At 47.1% G+C, this 21,083-nt stretch overlaps 1 protein-coding gene across 2 annotated transcripts in view; it reads right to left on the reverse strand.

The window, feature by feature from the left end:
• LOC138823539 (cadherin-13) overlaps positions 1-21,083 on the reverse strand; it is a 711,572-nt gene that overhangs the window by 519,034 nt on the left and 171,455 nt on the right. For both annotated transcript variants that reach the window (XM_070016920.1, XM_070016918.1), the window contains exon 2: positions 17,100-17,211. In XM_070016920.1, the coding sequence (XP_069873021.1) occupies positions 17,100-17,211 (112 nt within the window). The remainder of the gene's footprint in view (positions 1-17,099; positions 17,212-21,083) is intronic.

Below are 21,083 nucleotides of genomic sequence, written 5' to 3' on the forward strand. Positions count from 1 at the left end.
GACCTAGGCTTAGACGTGAGACCCAACTCACAAAATAACTAATACATAAAGGGCTAAGAGTGCAGATATAAATGGATTTAAATGCTGGAAGGTACAAGATCCTGAGTTCAAACCCCAATACCATAAAAAAAAAAAGTTCAGATTTTTGTATGCCTTTTTGTCTTGGTTTCTCAAATAGAAAGGGAAAGATGGCAGAAGAAAGGAAATAAGGAAGCATGGGAGAGACAGAGGGCTGGAGCCAAAAAAGCTAAATGTCGGGAGCCAAAAGTTGAGTCTCTCAACATAATAGGCTTGACTATCTCACTGGAACATCTTGAGGCTGAGTTTACAGAATCCGACCCTCATCCTGCCCTAAGTAAACATCCTGCAACTGCTAACGACCAATGAAAAAGCTTCCTTAACAGCCAATGAAAAAGCTTCCATATTCCAAGCATATAAATACCCCTGTGTGAAAAATAAAAATTTGCAGCTTGATCAGAACCCCTGTCTTGCTGTCATTCTTCGTGTCTCTTGTCCCTTCATTCCTTCTCGCTTAGGTTCATTGCTCTCGTTGAAGTCCTGAGGGTTGGGACAGCTAAAGAACATAAAAATTACCCTAATCCCTCCACACCGCACCAAAAGAGATGAGCGAAGACTCTGGTCTCCAGCCCTGCCCTGCAGGTCATTTCTGTTTGCCATGGGCCAGAGCATGAATGTGTCAGGTCTGACTCCAGGGACCTTCTTCCAAAGACGAGAGGAGGGCCCTGCAGCCAGCCGTGGACTGGACTTGGGAGAGACACGGGACGCAGGCTCTCCGTGCCGCTCAGCCAGCCTGGAGATGCTGGCTGCAGGTATCCAGGCTGGAAGGTAACGCCTGCTGTGCAGTCTGTAGTCAAGACTGGCACTTATTATTATGTTAATATCTTTGTAACACTTGTGTGCCGCATTTCACACCACGCAGTAACTCATGAAGAGAGAAGTGTAAATTGAACCATAATTTCCATGCTCTAAAAATCCCTGCCATTTATTTCAAAGAAGCTCAGATGGGAATATTAGATAAGGACAAGGAATAGTCACCCCTTTGTGCACCTGTGTGAGAGTCATACTCTCCAGCTTTTCTAGACCAACCTTGCTGAACTGAAGGTAATTCTCCATAACTTACAGACATGGGGTTCAAAGAAATGTAGCATCATTTCTATTAAAATTAAAACAACACCACTTCAATTCTGAAAAGGGAAATGAAAGGCAGTCAAACATACTTTAAAAGCAAACGGTGCCTGCAATCCAGCCATCCCAAAACCATCTCCACTGCCACCCTGACACTCATCTTTCCAGACATCTCTGTCTTATTGATACACTGGATATCGTTTAGTGAAGGAAAATGCCAAACACCCATCCAGGATGTCTTTCTAGAAAATTCCTCAGATGTGGTGATGCCAAGTATTTCTGGCCGTCAGACACACTGCGGTCAGATCATTGAGTTGAACACCAAAACCCAAATAGCTCAACATGAACCTGTTCGTGGGTGAGATCCATTCATTTTCTGGACTTTTCTTACTTTACACAGCTACCTCCCTCTCCTAGTCCCCATGCAAGGACAGCATGCCTTAGAGAGCACAGGGCTGAAGCCGCATCTATGTCTCCTTAGGACACCCTGTCTTTATTGCATTATAAAAGAAATGGCTGCCGATCTTGCTTGTGTCACGCTCTCCTTAGAATAATATTTCTAGGTAGACACCTAACCCATTCCGGGCTTAGAATATGTCAGAGACTTTCATTCCTGGTGGTGGATGGCCACGAGCGTGCATGAGTGACACGCTCCCATGTTCATCATCGCACATGAAAGCCGGTGTTGCTGCCGGACACTTGCAAGGGAGCATTCCTGAAAAGGGCGGTGGGGGGGTGGGGGGTGGGGCGGAGGGGTAGACGAGGTGACCAATGAACAGAAGCTGCAACAGGGTTCAGCGCTGCTAGAGAACGTGGCGGCGAGTTCAGGGTGGTTCTGAGGTTGGAGGCGGTGAGGGCAGGGAAGAGCTGGGGTCACCGGGCTCGCACACAAACAGGCCAGTCCACTGCCACGGGGCAAGTCATGGGGCCGTCACCCTCTGCCCGCCATTGCGCGGGCATGTCCCAGGGCAGGGGTGGCCGTGGCACCAGATGGCTCTGCTCTCTGCTCTCTGCCTACATGAAAGAGAGCACGACGTTATCGTCTCGGCTCTCTTATCCCAACTCAGGAGTTCTCCAAAGTCCCACGTGGGCTTCGGAGTTCTGGGAGGGGGACTGAGTCTCCATGAAGATTGCTTCAGAGGGTGACCGCTCTTCCAGCCATGCTTCCTTTCCCTCCTCTCCACAGCAGATGCCCCCCCGCCACCCCGCAGTACCCCTCAATAAACTTCCGACACCCCAATCTCCACCTCCAGGCTGGCTTTGTGGAGACCCTAGTCCAGGACATACACACAAGGAAGACGGTTGGGCGCCACACATGGATGCTTCCACACACCCAAACGCGAGACAAGCGTGTATTAACAAGCTCGTGAGACACGCGCGCTCACCGATCACCTCCACAATGCATCTTTCCTGAGCATGCTACACACCCAAGAACAAAGACTAAAACAAACTCCTGGGAGCTGATGTTGGAAACAGGAAGGCAACCTCACACTCCATCTGGAGGGCACTATAATCAGAGAGGGAAATCTTCCTTAAGAGGCCCTGGAGCGCCGAGAGTGACACCCAAAGGCTAGAAGATGCGCTGGTTGACAGGGTGATGTGATTTCTGGGGGTTTTGCTGCCTTGGGTGCTGGGTTCGACTCTACCCACCTTGCCAGTGGCTCGAAGGGCAAACGGCCTCACTCGAGTAAGAGTGGATGTTCTTGATATCGGAAACGTAGAGTCGACCCACTACCATTATCGGTAGGAGGGACTGAGGAACTTATAAAATATGATCACATTGATGGAGGACCTAAAAGTTATGAGTTTATCATTATAAGATGTTTTTTGCGACCGTGAACATGACATGCTTGCTAATCAGGCACCGTTGGCCATTGATTTAGGCGATTAGAGTAGCAGCTGGCCTTTCTCAATCAACCAAGCGAGTGCTATCCATAACCAGGGTGAACCTGGCCAACGTCCAGAAACGAAGCAATTTGCTACTTTCCGTTTCCCTAAATCCATCACCAAAATAACAGAGCCAATGCTGCTCCCATTCGAATCCCTTTTATATATGCTCTGGCTGAGCCAGACGAAGGCTCTTGGCAGGCAAAGTGTTCAACATGCACTTTAGCACCAATTGATACATGGAACCATTGATCTGGTCTGGGACCGCGCAAATGTAACACAAAGCATTTTAATAATGAGCTTAAAAAATATACATGCTCAGCTCCCTCGGCCAGGTGCTTTGCTGAGATTCGGCTTAAAGGGTGGGAGCTGTTGGTCCCGCCCCTGAGAAGGAAGGAAGCATCACCTCCCAACAGGAACAGGAAATATCTGGGGTACTTGGAAGAAGCGGAAATAGCACACATACTACCAGGAGGAGCCATTCGCTCACCAGGCTCACAGAGAGGTTTGGGACCCGGTACGAAGTAGATTAACTGATGCAAACAGTCAGCATTTTCTGAGCAGGGGTGACTGGTCAGGTCCTAGTTTGCTTCCATGTCTCCTTAGAAGAAATGGAAGATCAGAGATGCTAAACGGCCTCTCCTGGCTGCACAGTGAGGAGGGGCTAGGCCTGGGCGTTGGAATCCAGGCAAGTCAGGCCGACGTTCTGTGCTGTAGATCATACCAGGCTGAGCAGGTGCCCAGCCTACTGGGCCCACGCAATGCTCACTGCTCTGCTGGGGAGGAGCTGGGAGGAGGAGAGATTCACCCGAGATGGAGCTGGCTGTCACGGATTCAGGGAGAGAAGAGCTCCAGAAACGAATGTGGCGCATGGCCCAGCAAAGCTGAACGGCTCAGGTCACACAGACCGGCCCGTTTGCTGCCTGATGCAACCTCTGCCCTCGTTTACTTTGAAAGATCTTGTCAACCATTCAAATGACACCTGCAAGGACACAATTGTGCTTGATGTGCTTTAGGGTGGTTAAGATAAAAAAAGATCTGACCTTTGTGGTGGTGTGGCACGATTCGGAAACCTCCAGGACCTTCGTGGGGCTCTCTCCTCCGCCACGGACAAGCGCTCACATCTCCAGCTCACCTCTCAGCCACCTCGGCCTGACAAAACTCTGACCACAGTGAGCAGTTCACACAACTCCAGGATCCCCACTGTCAACTCTGCTATTTACAAAGGGACCTGCACCCCATCTGGAAAGCCTGGCTTGTCTTCAAGTGACACAGCATTTATCCTTGAAGAAGTTCCCTGGGTGCCCTTTTACCCCACTTTTCCTAGCTGACATCTCCCCTCTGTTGCCAGAAGCATCTGGGTAGCAGATTGAATCAGGAATCAGCACGTTGAATCAGGAATGCAAAGAGAGAGAAAGGCTCGAGATCTGGTCTCCAGACTTTTGTGAAAGAGAAGTCTCGAAAACCAGGGTTTGCTGAGAGAGAAGAGGGGCTTTCTAATTAGAGCCATTTCTCTGCATGCTTTAGGTAGAGCTAACTTCAATGTCGGGGAAGGAAGGGCTTTGAGCTGGGTAATGGAGCCCAGCTGCTGCTGGAGAGGAAGAGGAGGAGGATGGTTTCCTGCTCTCAGGAAGACAGCTGACTGCCGAGCCTGCACCCACAGCCATCATCTTTATAAAAGCATTGGGAAACTATACAGTTTTTCAGATATTGGACTGAATCTTCTGACTTAGGGACACAGTAGCACGAGAAACAGTAAGGAGGGGAAGCCCAAGGACACGCCTGGCCTCCTCCTCAAGAACCAAGGCGAAGTTTGGGTGCCGAAGCTTAGGTCATCTCCAGCCCCCAGGCATTGAACAAGGTGGAAGAGAGTCCACGGTGGAAAAAGTGTTCCATCCCTAGCCTTTCCCAAATATTCTCACCTCCAAAACGTTGTCCTCCATTGCATTCCTATTTCCATCGGTAGAACATTCTGTGGACAGATTGCTTCGGGAAATGCTAAGTTAGCACAAGTACAGCCTGCCAGGAACCAAGAATGAAAGAATGAGCATACCTCCCTCAGCATGGCCTAGTTATTAAGACCAAGAACCAAGATCACCAGTGTCAAACCGACTTAATTCTTTGTCCTCAGAGAGCTTTCCTGGGAAGGGAAGACTCTACACCCGTGAACGACACTGTGGTGTTTGTTTCAGGAAATCCTTACAGATCCATCCATCTGAGCCAATGGGGTGCTGGGTGAGACACGCAGCTCATCCGTCAAACAACAATTCACAGGACACCCTGGGAGATGACGCCCTGCATTCGCTAACAAGCCGAGGCCGGGGGTCACACGCCTCACCCAGTACGAGTCGGCTCCTACCTGAACTCACTGGGGCTGTGCCCTGGCACCCAGCTGACGTCCCCCTCGGAGGCGGGCCTGGGTGGTGCTCTCTTGCTTCGGAAGGGAGTGCTGATACTTTGGGACGGGGCTGGCTGAGCTGTGCCTGGGAGCCTGGGTGATATGGAGTAGGATTTCAGGCACATCTCTGGTCAGAACTAGCAGTGCCTGTGTTGCTGGCTGGTTTGGGTCAGCTCCCAGAACATCAGGGACTAGACGGACACCTCTGCACTTTGGAGACAGGAGCTTCCAATGACTAGATCTGCCTCCTGACCACGGAGGGGGCTGGAGATCTGATACCAAGACCATCAGCTTCTCTTCTAAGGGTTTGAAGGGTGGCTCCCCAAGTTCAGGGGTGTTTAGAGCTGAGCTATTCCTCCCAAGGTATCCTGAGACCCAAGATGTGGTTTACCAAACACACCCAACGTCGGACTGAGGACCCATGGCAAGAGAGATGCAGAAACAGAGAGCATTTAAAGAGTAATATAATGCTTAGTGAATCTTGTCTTCTAAACACTTACATTTTCATGGCTTTGGCTTTTAACTTTTACAGTGCTTATTATTAGTATTGTGTTGTTGTTGCTGTTGTTGTTGTTATGAAAAACAGTCAAAACTTGAAAACAAGACAAAAAGGTAGGTAGCATGTTGCTCCAATGCCATGTGTGAAGGATTATAAATCCACACAAGGATTACTGAATTTCCTGAGACAATCTGGTCTGCCTCCTTGCTGTGATTTCTTCACTTAGTGATGTTAACACCAGGGTTTTCTCTAGTAGAAAGGCAAGTAATACTTCACCAAAAAGATCATCTCAAAGGTGACAGCCATGTGCGCAGAGAACATTAACTGGGCTTGTATGTGGTCTGGGGCCCAACAGACTTATTGTAACCCTTCATCTTTAATTATTAAATTGCTTATAAATATATAACTCCTGAAAGGCCAAAACATATTTTATTGGTTTGCTATTTATTTGTGGAGGGGAATACAATCTTTGCCAATTGTGTCACTTGATGTTTATATGTGAGTTGCATTTTAACTTTTAGGAAATTAGATTAGCCTTACTTTTAAAAAAGGTCAGTTTGTGATATACTGAAATCAACCAAGAGGAAACAAATCTAATTGCTTATTCTCAAAGTTTTGAAAAGTACTGTCCTAACTCTGAGTTCCTACTGTTCAAACCCCGGTAGGGGGAAGGTGGGAGGGCGGGAGGTGGCTCGCTAGTCTGTCCATTCTGATACCTCTTCATAATAAAATAGCGAGGATGAAAGTGTGAGCTACACGCATTTATGAAAAGCCTAACTGAGTCACTAATTGTAGTCGGGGAAATATTTTCTAACAGCCACAGCCCACCCTCTCCTGAGGCTCTCGGGCAGCACACGCCCATCACCGAGGGTACAGACGGAACCTGTCCATGACGGGAACAAAAGCTTTGAATGGGACCAACTCTAATGCCAGGGTGGATAAGGCCACACGAATGACACCTTTCCATGCTCAGCTTAGACCTTACTTGCCCTGGATCTTTCTTGGTATTGCCTCCAAAGGAACATAACTCTGCAACAACGATCAAAGTATTCAGCACAACACTCCATGCCTCCTTCACTCCAGAGCTGCTGCTTTTTGCTCCCTCCTGAGTGCACACAGGGCCCCAGGGCCTGGGCCTGGGTCTGGGCCTGGCCTTGGGGTCCCTGTGGATGCTGGGATTTGACCACTGGCCCAGGTAACCCTATCAGCACCTACCTAACAAGGACTGGTCCCGAGGGCCAGGCCTCTCTGACCTTTCCCCCGCCTTTGCCTCGTCTCCTCCTTAGCAGAACTCATCCCCCCCCCCCTCTGATTTTAATCCCACAAACATCCTTCTACTGAAAAAAAATGCAGTGCTAACCATATTCCTTGGAGGTTTTGACTCGTATTTTGGGCTGTTTTTCAAGCACTAATTATTTCTTTCATGTTATTCACAATCAATGTTTCCTCATTTGGAGTCTCACCCCCCCACCCTCCTTCTCTCACAGAAGTTAATGTATACATATGAAAATTAAAACCAGTTTTAGATAAAAATAGACCCTGCTAGGAGGTCCTCAGAATCAGCCGATAGGCACCGTTCAGAGGATCCTGGATGGCTGACAAATGTTTTGGCTTCATATGGGGAAAAAAAACAATGGGCCACACAGCAGCTGGCCACTTTTCAGGGATTCCTGCCAAGCTGATGTTTCCCAGGCTGTGCCCCAGTAGGAGCGGGGTTGCGGGGGTCAGCTGGGGCACCACACTCTACTGCCCTGGAAAAAGCTAGAACACAAAGAGGCCAGGTGAGGGTCCTGGTAGATAGAGGCTGGGGCCGGCAGCTTCTCACAGACGCTCTCCTAAGGAACGCAGTCTGTGGGTCCAGAATCCAGGAGAAATGTTTTCATAATCCATTGGATCCCAAACCCAGCAACCCGATGCCCTGGGTGCTACCGAGCCCTGTGCGGGTGGACACGGATGTGTGTGTCCAGCTGCTGAATGAAGATCAGTCTGATTTTATCACAGGTAGAACGGTGGGACACAGACACCTCAAGTCCTCTCTGAGCTCCCAAACCCCTCTGGACCGATGCTGGGAAGGAATCATGGTTTGATTCTTTTTTTCTTTCCAGGAGCATGCCTTTTAGTAGTTAGCCCAAAGATGCCACGCCTGGAGGAACAGTGGAATCTGAGGAAGGAACGCAAAGACTCTAGAACAGAACTGAGAGCCCACACAGAGCCTCAGAGGAGGTGGGAAGAAAGTGGACCCTCTCCTGGCCACCTTCGGTAGACAGAAGCATGGCCCATCTCAACAGCAGCCCATCTCCATGGCCTTCTTCTCAAACATGACTGTCAGAGAAAATCTCTCTGCCTTCCTGTGGAGCTTGCGTGTGGCAGGTGCCATTCTAACCTCTCCACGTGCGCCATCTTGTTTAAGCCTTGGAGTACAACCTCCAGCTCACAGATGAGGAAACAGACACTGAACAACTGGAAATAGGAATATCAGAGCTGTGAGAGGTAGAGGTCAGCCCACACTGACAGCCATCGGGAGGAGACACCTGGGGCAGGTCCCAGGTGTCCTGGGGCCCAGGACTGGCCGCAGCATTCCATATGGGACCATGGGCCTCAGTGCATTTCCCACCCAATACCTCCTGTGCGACCCTGAGCTCTGAGCTCTCCTCTGCTCTCCTCTCTGAGATGGGGCTTTGGATCCTGTTTCCATCAAAGCTGAGACGGTTCTGTGGGAGCCCCCTTCCTGCATCATGGCGTCTCAAACTGGAAAATTCGTTTTCATCGCACGACCTTTGTAGGCGCTGGATCCCCGTCTTCATGTTCTCCCACGTGGTTGGTTCCTTCTCAGTGCTCGGGTCTTGGTTTCTCAGAAGAAAAGTCTTTGACTCCCTTTTCACAGACCTCTGCCATCCGACCTCGACTCCTTTCATTTACGGTGCTAACCATCGCCCTTCCGGGCACCATCTTCCAGCAAGCTCTCGTGTGTGTTCCACCAGGTCCATCTCTCTGGGTTAGAATGAAGCCCTGAGGGAGAAGTGATCTGCTCCTGAACTTCCTCCCTCCCACCTGGTCGGAGGGCCCACCCAGGGTAGGTGATCAGGAAATCTTTCGTCACTCATTGGCTAAATGAATGGCGGGGATGCAGTGTGGGCCTCTTTGTTTCCATTTTCCTATCTCTATCTCCAGAAGGACGGAAATGAACTGGGTCAAATATGAGCATGCTTGGGAATATTTGGACTGGTAAATATTTGCATCTCTCTCCCCGTTGCTCTTTAGCCAGCAAGACATTTCTGTGAAAATTAAGGTGCAGAGGACAGCCAGAGGGCACCCTGATGATCAGGATGTGTGTGAATTTGATCTGTTACAGGATAATAAGATCTTCTGCCTTCTCAAACTAGATAAAGCCATGCTTAATCTTTCCCAATTTGCATCTTGCTGCCTTTCTCATTAAGCATCCTGATTCATATGGTTCTAATACCTTAAATTAGAAGGTACTCTTGTATGTCCGTATGTTCCTGTACTCTTTAATCCCTTAAAGGAAAAACAGAAATAAAGGAGATTTATAACAGCTCCGGGACCATGTGAATGAAGACACTCAACAGGTTGAAGTGTGAGGCCATATGGCAGCACTTAGGATTTGACAGTCTTAATTAAGCAATCTGCTCACCAGCATCACCAGCAAGAAACCTGGCATGGTGTGATGGCTGCCCTCCTCCCCAGACACCTAGAAGACATTTGCATAAGCGTGTATGCTGAGTTCTAGACATGTCCATGGGCGACGCATTGCCTGCACTCATGGATTGTTGGTGCGTCCCTCCCAAGAGAACACAGAACCTTCCTAGAGTATGGTCAGCTGGCGACAGCCCTCACATCTTGTCCTTCTCTCAACAAACAGCATCTTCATTTCCCCAGATAAGAGGAGGTGCAAATCATCTTGGACTCCATGACTGCTCAGGGACGGGGGCATGAGTTACACAGGGTTAGCCACCAGGCATTTGCTGGAACTTGGGAAAGGAAGGCTTGGGGTGGTGGAGCTGGAAGAATAAAAGGCCAGGGGAGATGGAGTAGCCATCTTGGAAGGAACCCTCTGACAGTGAACATTTCAGCCAACACCTAAGAAAAAGTGTTAAGGAACTGTTGACATCCATAGAGGCTGCATATCTAGATGCTTCTGAAGACAACCCACAAGTTGACATTTACAACCATGTTAGAGACATGTTTTTGCTGTAGGTAATTGATGTTGAGCTATTGTTGATTAAGCCCTCATATACCTTCACTATGGAAATGAGGTAACAGGTCCTTGGAGGAAGGGTGACAAGAATGAGTGCTGTCACTGGGATCTGATTCCCAGGGATGACTCGGCCTCTCTCTCAGGAAACCACGCCCTACCTTGTCTTCTCAGCCTTGGTGAATCTCCTGGGCAATCCGCTCTCACTCTTACCCCCCATGGCTCTCCAGTCATGCTGCCACCTTCCCATCTGTTTCTCCTCTGATCTGTCTTAACCATCACTCTCTCTGAACTTCTGACATGACTCCAGACCAACCTGTGCCTCACTTCTCCTCCATCTGTCTCCTATTCAGAATTCCAAGCAAGCAAGCAGCCAATGCCTCTGACCACATGACCTGGAGACATGGCAACCAAAGCATTGAAAATGGGCTTCAAAAAGACTTTGATCAGTGCCAACCAGCCTAGGCCTTTTATATCCTAGCTCTGCCCTCTTCTTCGTCAACCAGAAATGAGAACCACTGACCAGGAATAAAAACAGTTCTGATATGCAGATGTCACCACCAAGGCTTCATCTTCTAATGTATACCCCAGCCTTGGGGGTGAGGGTAGCCAGCATTCGGGGGATGGTCTGAGGCTGGCAGAGTAAATGAGGAGGCTCACCGGATGAAGACCAGAGATGGGAGGCTACGGGGAAGACCGCCTGGATGCCCCATTTCTCAGAGCTACTATCAGGCACTATTGGAAGCCTGGACACAGAGCATGAATGAACCCCAGAACGCCATGGGGGGGTGGCTGCCATTGTAACATTCATTTCCCAGGTGAAGAATATAAAGCAAGGCAAGTTTTGTTGTTTTTGTTTGGTTTGGGGGTTTTGTTTGAACCCCAGTAGCCTGCTTCTGGGGTCCTCCTTTTGAAGGTGCAGGGCTGTGCAAAAAATGGGAATTTTCACAAGTGAAATTTTCAACATGGATGACACACTCCTTCCACTAATCAGTTCAGCTGCCTTACGGAGTGGCCAAACAGACCACGTTTGTGCGGGTAATTAGCAGAAGGACTGACAACAGCACACTGTCTCTAGCTTATTTAATCATTACCCCGATAACAAAATGTACATCTAGAAAGTGTTGCTTGCATTTATGTCTCTTAATTTACTCTTATCTTTTCCATGCTTCAACATAAAACTAAGGACCCAAGTCCAGACAAAGGACCTCTAAGTATTTCATTACATCCCTGCCTTGTATGCATGTGTGTATTCATTTTGGTGTATGTGTGTGTATGCACACGTGCGTGAGCTTGCTGGTACTGGGGTTTGAACTCAGGGTCTCATACTGTCCCTTGGCAAAGCTCAAGGCTGGCTTTTCGTGGTTTATCAGAGATAAGGATCACAGATTTTCCAGCCTGGGCTGGTTTCAAATCAGGATTCCTCAGATCTCAGCCCTCTGAGTAGCTAGGATTACAGGTGTGAGCCACCAGAGCCTAGCATATTTCTTATCTTGCAGTTGGTTAATTACAGTATTTCATATTTATAAGGTAATTAGTAATAATGCATTCATGAGAAAGGATCCTAATAAATATTGATGGATTACTAGATTGTTACAAATACATTGGTGAGAAGGTCGGAGTCAGCTACAAAAACATTACATTTCTTCAGGGCTCTGTTTATATAGGGGAAATCCTGAGTGTAAATAGGAGTCCATTTTCTAATCAACTTTATAATGATAGAGTGAATTAGGCGGCAGCATAGTCATTTCCAGGCATATTGTGACAGCTTAAGACAAATACACCAATGGAAACCCTGGCCTTCTCTAGCTCCACCCACACTGCAGCCCAGGTGACATGAAATAATTTCACTCATCAGTCAGTCAGGCTCACATCCTGACAGTAAACAAAGAATATGCCAGAAGTGTGAAAGATGGCCATAAAAAGGGTATTATCCTTGTTATTTTTTTGAAGTCAGAATATGAAAGTAAAACCTAAAAACTTCAGAACTTCTCTAGAATTAAAAAAAAAAATAGACAAAAGCCTAAGTCAGCGTGAGCTCAGAAAGCAGGCGTTCCTTCATCTTCCAGGTTGGAAAGTTCACCCATTTATTACCATCCGAAGAAAATCTCCTCCGCAGGGTCAGAAGGGCCTTTGTTTTGACATTTAATTCACTGGCGATGTATTTCCTGCGTTAGGATGCAAAACACCTCTCACATTGCTTTTTCATTAATTGCCTTCATTTTTCAAGTTCCACGTTTGATTTATAGTCAATTAAAAACACCCTCAAAAGCCGTGACTCATGTATGTTAAATACAAATATGATTAATGCAACGAGACTGGCTCGTGGCTGACCTGGCCACTTCCCAAGGTCGGTGTCATGGCCGTGCGACCTCCCGCGTCCTCGCGAGGGCCAGGGCCGGGGAGGGTGGCAGATGGGGAGCGGAGGGTCATGGGCAGTGAGGCGGGGCAGCCATCCAAAACAAAGGAAACGAGCTCCTTTTCTCTTCATTACAGGGGAAGAATGAACTTAACTGTGAACAGGGAAAAACAAAAACACTAAAAAACCATATACACCAGAAGTTCTCTCTCCGTTTCAGCCAGGTTCAGGAAAACGATGGGAAGCTTTGGTGGTGGATTTCCTTAATTTATCCCTACCACATCAACAGGAAATGAAGACTCACTAGACCCCCACGGCTACGGCTCCTCCTTCCGGGTCTGCCTCTGGCTTTGGCTTGGACAACATCATTTCATGTGCATAGGGATGGGCTCTGCGGGTCCTCCCTGGATCCTTGCCTCCCTCTCCCGTGGGCTGGCCCATGACCAGCACTGCCGCTAGAGCAGGGCAGGAATGACACACATCAGCTTCTGGCGGAGATTAGTGAAGCATCGAGGGTGTCTTCCTTCCATTCTTGACCTGCCACCTTGCACTTGCAGAGACGCAGCCAGCCTGACCGGTATCCTCATGACTCGGGTAAGAAATCAACACTGGCGTGAGGTGGCTCGGGTTGGCCTCAGCTAACCAATGCACATTCTTCACGGAAAGCATACAGGTGGAATTGTAAGGAAGCTTATGTGTGCACTTCCTCCCATGTATCTGTGTGTTTGTGTCCATGCAGACCTGTAAGAGTGAACCATGGGGGGGCCGTTGCAGAGGGGGAAAGAAGAGCACAGCCCTGTTAGTAGTTGGTTGGCCAATGGAGTGTCCTTTGTGGACACTGGAAGATGGGCATCTCTCCCACTGGGAGAGGACACAGGCTCATAAGTATGGCCTTCCATAGGGAACTCAATGGCCACAGAGCCTTCCAGTGCCAGGAAGTTTTTCTAGCAAGACAGAAGATCGTGCATGCGCGCACGTGTGTGTGTGTGTGTGTGTGTGTGTGTGTGTGTGTGTGTGTGTGTGTGTGTGTGTGTGTGTGTGTGTGTGTGTGTGTGTGTGTGTGTGTGTGTGTGTGTGTGTGTGTGTGTGTGTGTGTGTGTGTGTGTGTGTGTGTGTGTGTGTGTGTGTGTGTGTGTGTGTTTTCCCACCCTGGCCAGATACCTGGTCAGTTGTCCTGGAAAGCTATTTGCCTCAGCCTGGAGGGCTTCTATTCTGGGTGTCAGCAGTGAGGCTATTACCGGGGTTACTGGCCCAGATGGCAGCCCAGTTACTGGGATCGTGTGGTTTGCATATTACTAGATCAATAAGAGCGGCCGCACCCAGCAATCTGAGAGTTCTGGGTGCCAAGGGCATCCTAAACCCTTTGCCGATTCCTCTCTGAGTCTAAAGACCGCGAATGGACGACTTCTTTCCGGAGTTGCTGCCTTCTCCCTTCTCCTTGTACCTCTTGTTGAAAACAATGGGAAGAGCCACATCTTCCCTTCTCTCCTTTCAAGACTGAGATAAGTCGAAAAAGTTTTCCCCAAGTTATCATGAGCGGAGGGCTCTGCATTACGGTGTGAGATGCACTGAAAGAGCTCTTCTGGTTCCATGAGAAGGAATAGTGGGATGCCATGTTTTGATCCTATCAGCTTGTTGAAAAATGGCCTTTTAAAGAAGAAAGTGAGTCTAGTTAGTGGAAAGGAGAGCAGAATAAAGAGTTATTTGGATGTGAAGAAAATAAAAGGCTTTAGAACAACTGAGGGAAAGATGTGTCGGAGTGAACAGTGAATAAAATATTAGGGAAATAAAAGGAATGGAGGTGACCATTAGCAACAGTTAAAGCGGAAAAAGATAAGTCATCGAGAAGTAGGAAGGAGATGAAAAGGGATAAAAGGAGATATTACTGTCGGAACAAAGACAGCAGAGAGCCAGGGGCAGAATAAACATTGCCACTAACCTGCTCAAAGCTGAACACCGGGTCTGTGGAATACGAGTCTGGGGTAGGAGGAGATACGCTCCCTCCATCAGGCCAAGAAGCAATATTTCCAGGCAACTTTATAGAATGGTGAGGCTTTCCCAACCCAGAGATTCAGGATGTTTGGCAACTCTAACTGTTAAATAAGACAATGAAGAAGAAGCAATAGACAGTGCCAGCAGGCAGGCCCAAGATGGTATTACTAGCCTCATTTCTTTACCCGCTCGGTAGCAATAGCCTGAATGTGGATTTGGGTATCACTTAGCTATCCCCAACCATTTCCTGGGTGGTTAGCATTTTAAAGCTTCCTGGTTTGGTTTAATTCTTTTTCCTTTCCCATGCATATCTTGTGGCTCGTGCTTTGTGTAGAGAGAGTCATCATTCTAGGAGCAGGGACCACTCATGGGTTCCTTGGTGAATCGCATGTTTTCAGCGAGAGAAGGCCACAAAAGACACTGAGGAGAGAGGAGGAAGACAGAGTGGACGTGGGAGAGGCTGCTTTTAAAATCTCACTTGGTTCCGTAGAAAAGCCCATTCCATATTTGAGGCTTTTGCTTTCCTCTTGAAAATGGAATACAACAAAGCATTACTACCACTTCTGGAAATCCAGGTCTTCCTCAATAATATTCAATTGGTATTTTCCAGTTTATGAAACCTGCCTTCCTCTTTTAGGCACAATTAACCATATTCATGGAGTCTATACTCAGATTAGCTTATGTTCGTTCCTTTGAGATGAACTGGTGATTGTATTTCTTTTTTAACCTTAGTAATTTAAATGGACATCCAATTTCACTGAGAGGGGCTCATCAGATTTTACTGACCCAAGAATTCACGCACAAGCATAAAAATTTAAATGTTCTTAATTCCCATATCACTGACTTTTCCTGAATGTGCTATCACTGATAATCAGCCTAGCCTCATTTACACTCACTCGCTTACACAGAAGCAACAACCATAACCCACTTAATTACTTAGGGGATTAAAAGACACACACACACACACACACACACACACACACACACACACACACACAGGCACACAGAAAACTATGATATTGGAATGTACAGGATAGCCTAGTTTAAATTAAAAAGATTCCCCCAAAGTATGATTGTTTCCAGCTTCTCAGCGGTGAATTAAAAGCTGTTTGGTGTCGAGAAGATTACAGAAGCAATCACATTTATGGGCCTGCTTTGCATACCAACTCTATTAATTTCCATACTCGGGGTGGCTTTGCATTTCCAAGCATGAGAACATAGATGCCATTTGAGACAGTCTCTTGGAAAAAAAATAAAATAGAAGAGAGTGAGAGAGGGACAGGCAGACAGACAGACAGAGACACGGAGACACGGAGAAAGGAAGGGAGAAAAAGGGGAGGGGAGGGCAGACAGAAATGCGTGTTTCTCATAACTCAAGTTCCATTTGAAGTCCATCGATTCTGATAAGTGCAAAAACTGGGAGACAAATGAGCGCGGTGGACGGTGTGACCCAGAGCCACACTCAGAGATCCGATGATTAGGGAATCATGTATTGGAATTCGCTTACAGAGCCGGGCCTGCACCTTGTCCTCACAGACGCTCATTATTGAGATGATTTCTCTGGTGTAATTGCATCAAGATGTGCACGGCTTCACCTTGGCTCCTTCTATGATGCTCCACATTGCATCTTCATTATTCTGCTCAACACCTAACATGTACGCGACCCTTGCAGAATATCCTCCTTAGCCAAGTCGGTGTTTCTTCCTTCCCTTTAAGCACACTAGCCATACACTGTGGCCTAACCCAGAAAACACAGCTGAGACCAAGGCAGATGCAAATCACATTATTCCTCAGAAGGGCCTTAGAGCACGTGACCAGATTAGACCGGCATTTTCATATCCTTTGCGCCCAAATGTTAAAGAATGGCACTCAAGGGCCTACAACTAAATAATGAGATGTACTACCAATTTCCAATTCTATTGTGTCAAAGCTGTACTTGCTGTGCATGTTGTCATGTACCCTCTGCCCTCTTAAAGGAGTAGAATATTGGTATCAAGACTAGGAAGAAATCATAACCCTACATCGGAGGGATGTACATTTTAAGAAAATCAATTGGAATTTGGGAGGATTTGAGTTTAAGCCACAGAATGAGCAGCAAAGGTTTTGATTCTTTCTGAAGACTATCTCATTAGCTTTGGGAATGCAAGTTTCTCTTCTTTTTATTTGTGCATCTAAAAATTGCCAACAGCCAATATCATGCCCTCACCATTATTTTGATCTAATGCTACGTAGGAGGGACTGTAGGTAAGACAACAATAATCTTCAGGAAGGCAATGATTGTGCTCTGGGGGTCTGCCCAGGAGAAATGGATTTCATTTCCTTTACGCAGAATAGAGCTCACGTTAGACATGACAATCCCTTTTGCAAGGAATGGCGCCGAAATGCCCCTGATGAGAAAATGCTGGGGGAAAAAAGACACACACCACGCTATGAACCTCCAAGACAGCAAGTCCTAGTTCCAAAGCTTCTACCTGGATCAGGGACATGAGAAACATGACCAGAAAACATTCATTGTGCAAACACAACATCCTGAGATACATTCCCAGACACTAGTGAATGCAAACACGAGTCTAGGCCAAAAGCATCTCCAAATCGCACTGCTTACAGTTTAGGACCGTCTGGTCCTGGATGAATTCCACCGGCTGGTTGATGTGGAACACTTTCTGCTGGAATCCAGGAGTGCAGTCCAAATCTTCTGCAGATGTTAGCAGCAGCACCTGAGGAAACCAAAGCCATCAATATTGTAACAGCGGCGTGTGTGTTTGCCCTGCTAACATTTTTTTTTCTTTTACCAAATCTGTGATTTTTTAGAAACGAGTTGAGGTTTTAACTTCATTTCCCCAATGAAGAGGCAAGTTGATCCTCCTCTTGTGGCTGCCAACAACTCATTTTGGCAACAAGATCTGGAAAACGCACCAAGGGGAACAGCTGCTGCAGCTTCCATTAAGTTGCGGTGAAAGAAATAACGTCGTCAGAATTTTACACCTGCTAAGAATCTCACCATGGCTTCCATGTGTGAAATTTCATTACGGAAGCTGTCAATTTCCCATGATGCCTGAGTAAAAACCAACTGCACTTTCATACATGCAAAAGAGCCTTGTGGTCTCGGAAGAAGCGGAGAAAGGCAGTAGCACATTTCTATTGGAAGTAACCCACACCCTCTTACTTCCTTCATCGTGGCTCAATATGGTGGCCACAAGCCACCATGCAGGTGGTGGGTGAGCAGCTGAAATGGAGCTGGTCCAAAATGGAGACGCAATATGTACAAAATACAAATTGGATTCCGATAACACAGTGGCGGAGAGAGCATAAAGGATCAAATAAGTAATGCTGTTTCAATTGCACATTGAAATATTTTGGGGGCTGTACACATGTGCTGTTAAGATGAATTGCACTCGATTCCTTTGTATACTTTTGCTCCTTTCAATGGTTAGAAAAAGAAAAAAAAAAAAACCAGGAAAATTTACAATCGATTTCCAGGGCTCAATTTTTTTTTTCCTTTGCAAATCCTTAGGATAATTCATCTATCTATCACAAAATTAGGCCAGGTGCTTTTATCAATCACAAAATCACCTGCTCTTCCTGAAGAAAAAAATGGATTTAAAGTCTAGCACGCAGAGACTACACATCCCACCAGGATGGGGGTGGCCTCTTTTCTTCATGTTTTTACACGGGTACCTTCACCATCCTGGCTCATGATACCTGAGAAGGGTTACATGATGCTTAAGAAAGACTTACAAAGAAAAAGGAACCTTTTTAAGTACTTCATATAGGTGCACATTGTGCTAAGCATAATAGATAACTATGCATAGATAATCTCACTTGGTCTCCTCTGCAGCCCTGTGAAGTATGGACTACAAGACATATTGTTTTCAGAGGAGGGACCTACATCCCAAAGAGGTTAGCAAGCATGTGTAATAGGAGTTAACCAGGCACAAGTGTCCTTTGATTTGATACAAAGGAAGTGTCCCGTCCACCCGCCTCGGACCTTCCGTACCAGGAGTAGGACCTGGTGGAGTGTTTGGCTAGAAATATTTCTCTTAAAAACTCTGGAAGCAGGCTGGGAAGGTGGCTCAGTGGTAGAGCGCTTGCCTTGCATGAATGAGGCACCACATAAGCAGAAGGAAAAAAAAGCTGGAGTGGCGCTGTGGCTCAAGTGGTAGAGCGCTAGCCTTGAGCTGAAGAGCTGAGGGACAGTGTCCAGGCCCAGAGTTCAGGCCCCACAACCAGACCAAAAAAAAAAAAAAAAAACTCTGGAAGCTAGCCAGGTGCTGGTGGCTCATGCTTGTAATCCTAGGTACTCAGAAGGCTAAGATCTGAGGATCGCAGTTCAAAGCCAGCCCAGGCAGGAATGTCCGTGAAACTCTTAACTCCAATAAACCACTCAGAAGACCGGAAGTGGTGCTCTGGCTCAATTAGTTCAAGACCTACAACTGACCAAAAAAAAGAAAACTCTGGAAGATGACTTTAATCCGAGTATAATGCCAGTAGAGGGTGTTTACAGATTAATACTCTACCCCTAGCTGATGGAGTCGGAGCTTAAACCCCTGTCCCTTCTCTTCAGAGGAGATGACAGGGCCCGTGATCTCTCACCCAGTTTGCGTATGCAACTCAGCTCTACTTGTCCACCAGGCTGCTTGGCTTAATAATTCAATAATTATTATGGGTGTTCTTTTCTTTCTTTGCCTTGTAGGCCTCTTGAGGATTTTTTAATTTATTCATTTTAATTTTATTTAATTTACATTTATTTCAATTCTAGTCCATTTATATTTAATGTGTATTTGTTTACTTAATCATTTTAAATGTATTCACTTTAATTTATTCATTATTATTTAATAGTTTTTACAATGAAGTTTTCTAAGACCAGCCCTACCAATAAACTACTTGCACTCAATCCTTGACTCAGAGTCTGCTTGGTAGAAACACAAACTTTGATTCTTAAGCATTGCACAGAAGCAGGTACAGAAAGCTCATTCTCAGTCATACAAGCAAACTCTGAGGCACATACAAAAGCTTGGGAATGGTGGAACCAGCAATCAACCTGCCAGATGCAGGAGGAATGAGAGCAAGAATCTGTGTCAGGAGGCTGAGTGTGTGGCCGGCCTGAGCCACAGCAGAGAAGCTGAAATGGAGGAATCATCACCCTTTCAACATCACCTTTCAAAACTCAAATGGGAGGATGCGCTAGTCCAGCACCTGTACAGCTCTACCTGCAAAACGTCCTGAGACCACGCTCTGGTTAGATAGCTTCTGAGCAATCATAAGGCTCACGCCTTGGGTGTCACAGACCCACAGTGAGTGGAGGTTCAGGAATAATTTGCTGGCAATTTTGCCATCAGATAATCTGTAAGTGGCCAACAATAATGTAGTCAAAGAGGAGACGGGCAAAGGTCGCCTCCAGGCACCGTATGCCTACAATTACACGCTAACCTTCTAATTGGTTCATTTTACTCTCAACTCCCAGACCAGTAAGCCAGCCGCACACAACGTCCCCAACCATGCTGAGCCTAAGGATCTGGGAATGACAGAGAGCAGAATGCAATAAGAAACAGTCTTCTCTGAGGGAGCTGAGCTCTTATCTGACTACCTGCACTCAGTCTCTGTTTTGATTTCATGTCTGGGTCTAACTCACGATACTTCTGGAGTTATAAGAAGGAAAAACAGGCTTTTTCAACTGTTGAGCCTCAGAGAAGCAAAGTAGCGGAGGCCTCTCCCAAAGGCACCGATTTGTCTTTGCGAATTCTTGGGTCAGTCCATCTACCAGTGAAAAATTCAGATGAAATGGCTCATCACAGAAGAGGACACAGAACCCTGCTGCATGAGGGCGGTCCACTGAGGTAAAAGCTTTTTAGGCTCGATCATTCCTCCGCTCACTTGGTCTTGGGATGCAGGGAGGACTCTGCTGGCCACTAAACAGGAGCTTACAGAGAAGACAACAGTGAAAGCATGCGCATCGGGCGTTCGTCCTTGTTTACACCTCAGCCCCGCGCTCACTCACTGCAGGGTTTGACCTCATGGCTGCCCAGACTCTTGGTTTCCTCATCCAAAAGAAAAATCAGGAAAATGAGACACACGTGGGGTGTGGCTGTGAGAATCCAGCAGGATGAGCTTAGAAGGCTATTGGAAAAGTGCTTCACGAGATAGCTAGGCAACTGTGACAGTCCCGGGCTTGAGAACAGGAACGAGGCATGCACTGACCCTAATTTAATTAGCTGACTACAACTGAACCCCAAATTTGAAAGAAAATTGGGGAGCGGGTCAAAGCTGGAGTTAGAGAGGAAGGTCTAACTTCACCAGGAAATCAAGTCCACGTGGGCTCCAAACTCAAAGGTATGCACTTGGCTGGGCAGATGGACGGGAAGCGAGATTATCATTTGCATCGGCACCTCCACTTCCATACGAATCCTTCACTGTCCCTCTAGACCTGAAATCACACATCGGCGCTGATTGAAGCAGCAGAAAGGGTCGCCGGTGGGTAGTGATGGAGTGTGCCGCTCCGGCTACTCTCAGCAGAATTCAAAACAGGGACCCACTCCTCAGACTCAGTGTGGGTACCCCATGCATCATCCTTACTGTAGGAACTAGTGCC

The sequence above is a fragment of the Dipodomys merriami genome, unplaced genomic scaffold (assembly GCF_024711535.1).
Source record: "Dipodomys merriami isolate MVZ:Mamm:240054 unplaced genomic scaffold, mDipMer1.0.p SCAF_120, whole genome shotgun sequence".
Lineage (NCBI taxonomy): Eukaryota > Metazoa > Chordata > Mammalia > Rodentia > Heteromyidae > Dipodomys > Dipodomys merriami.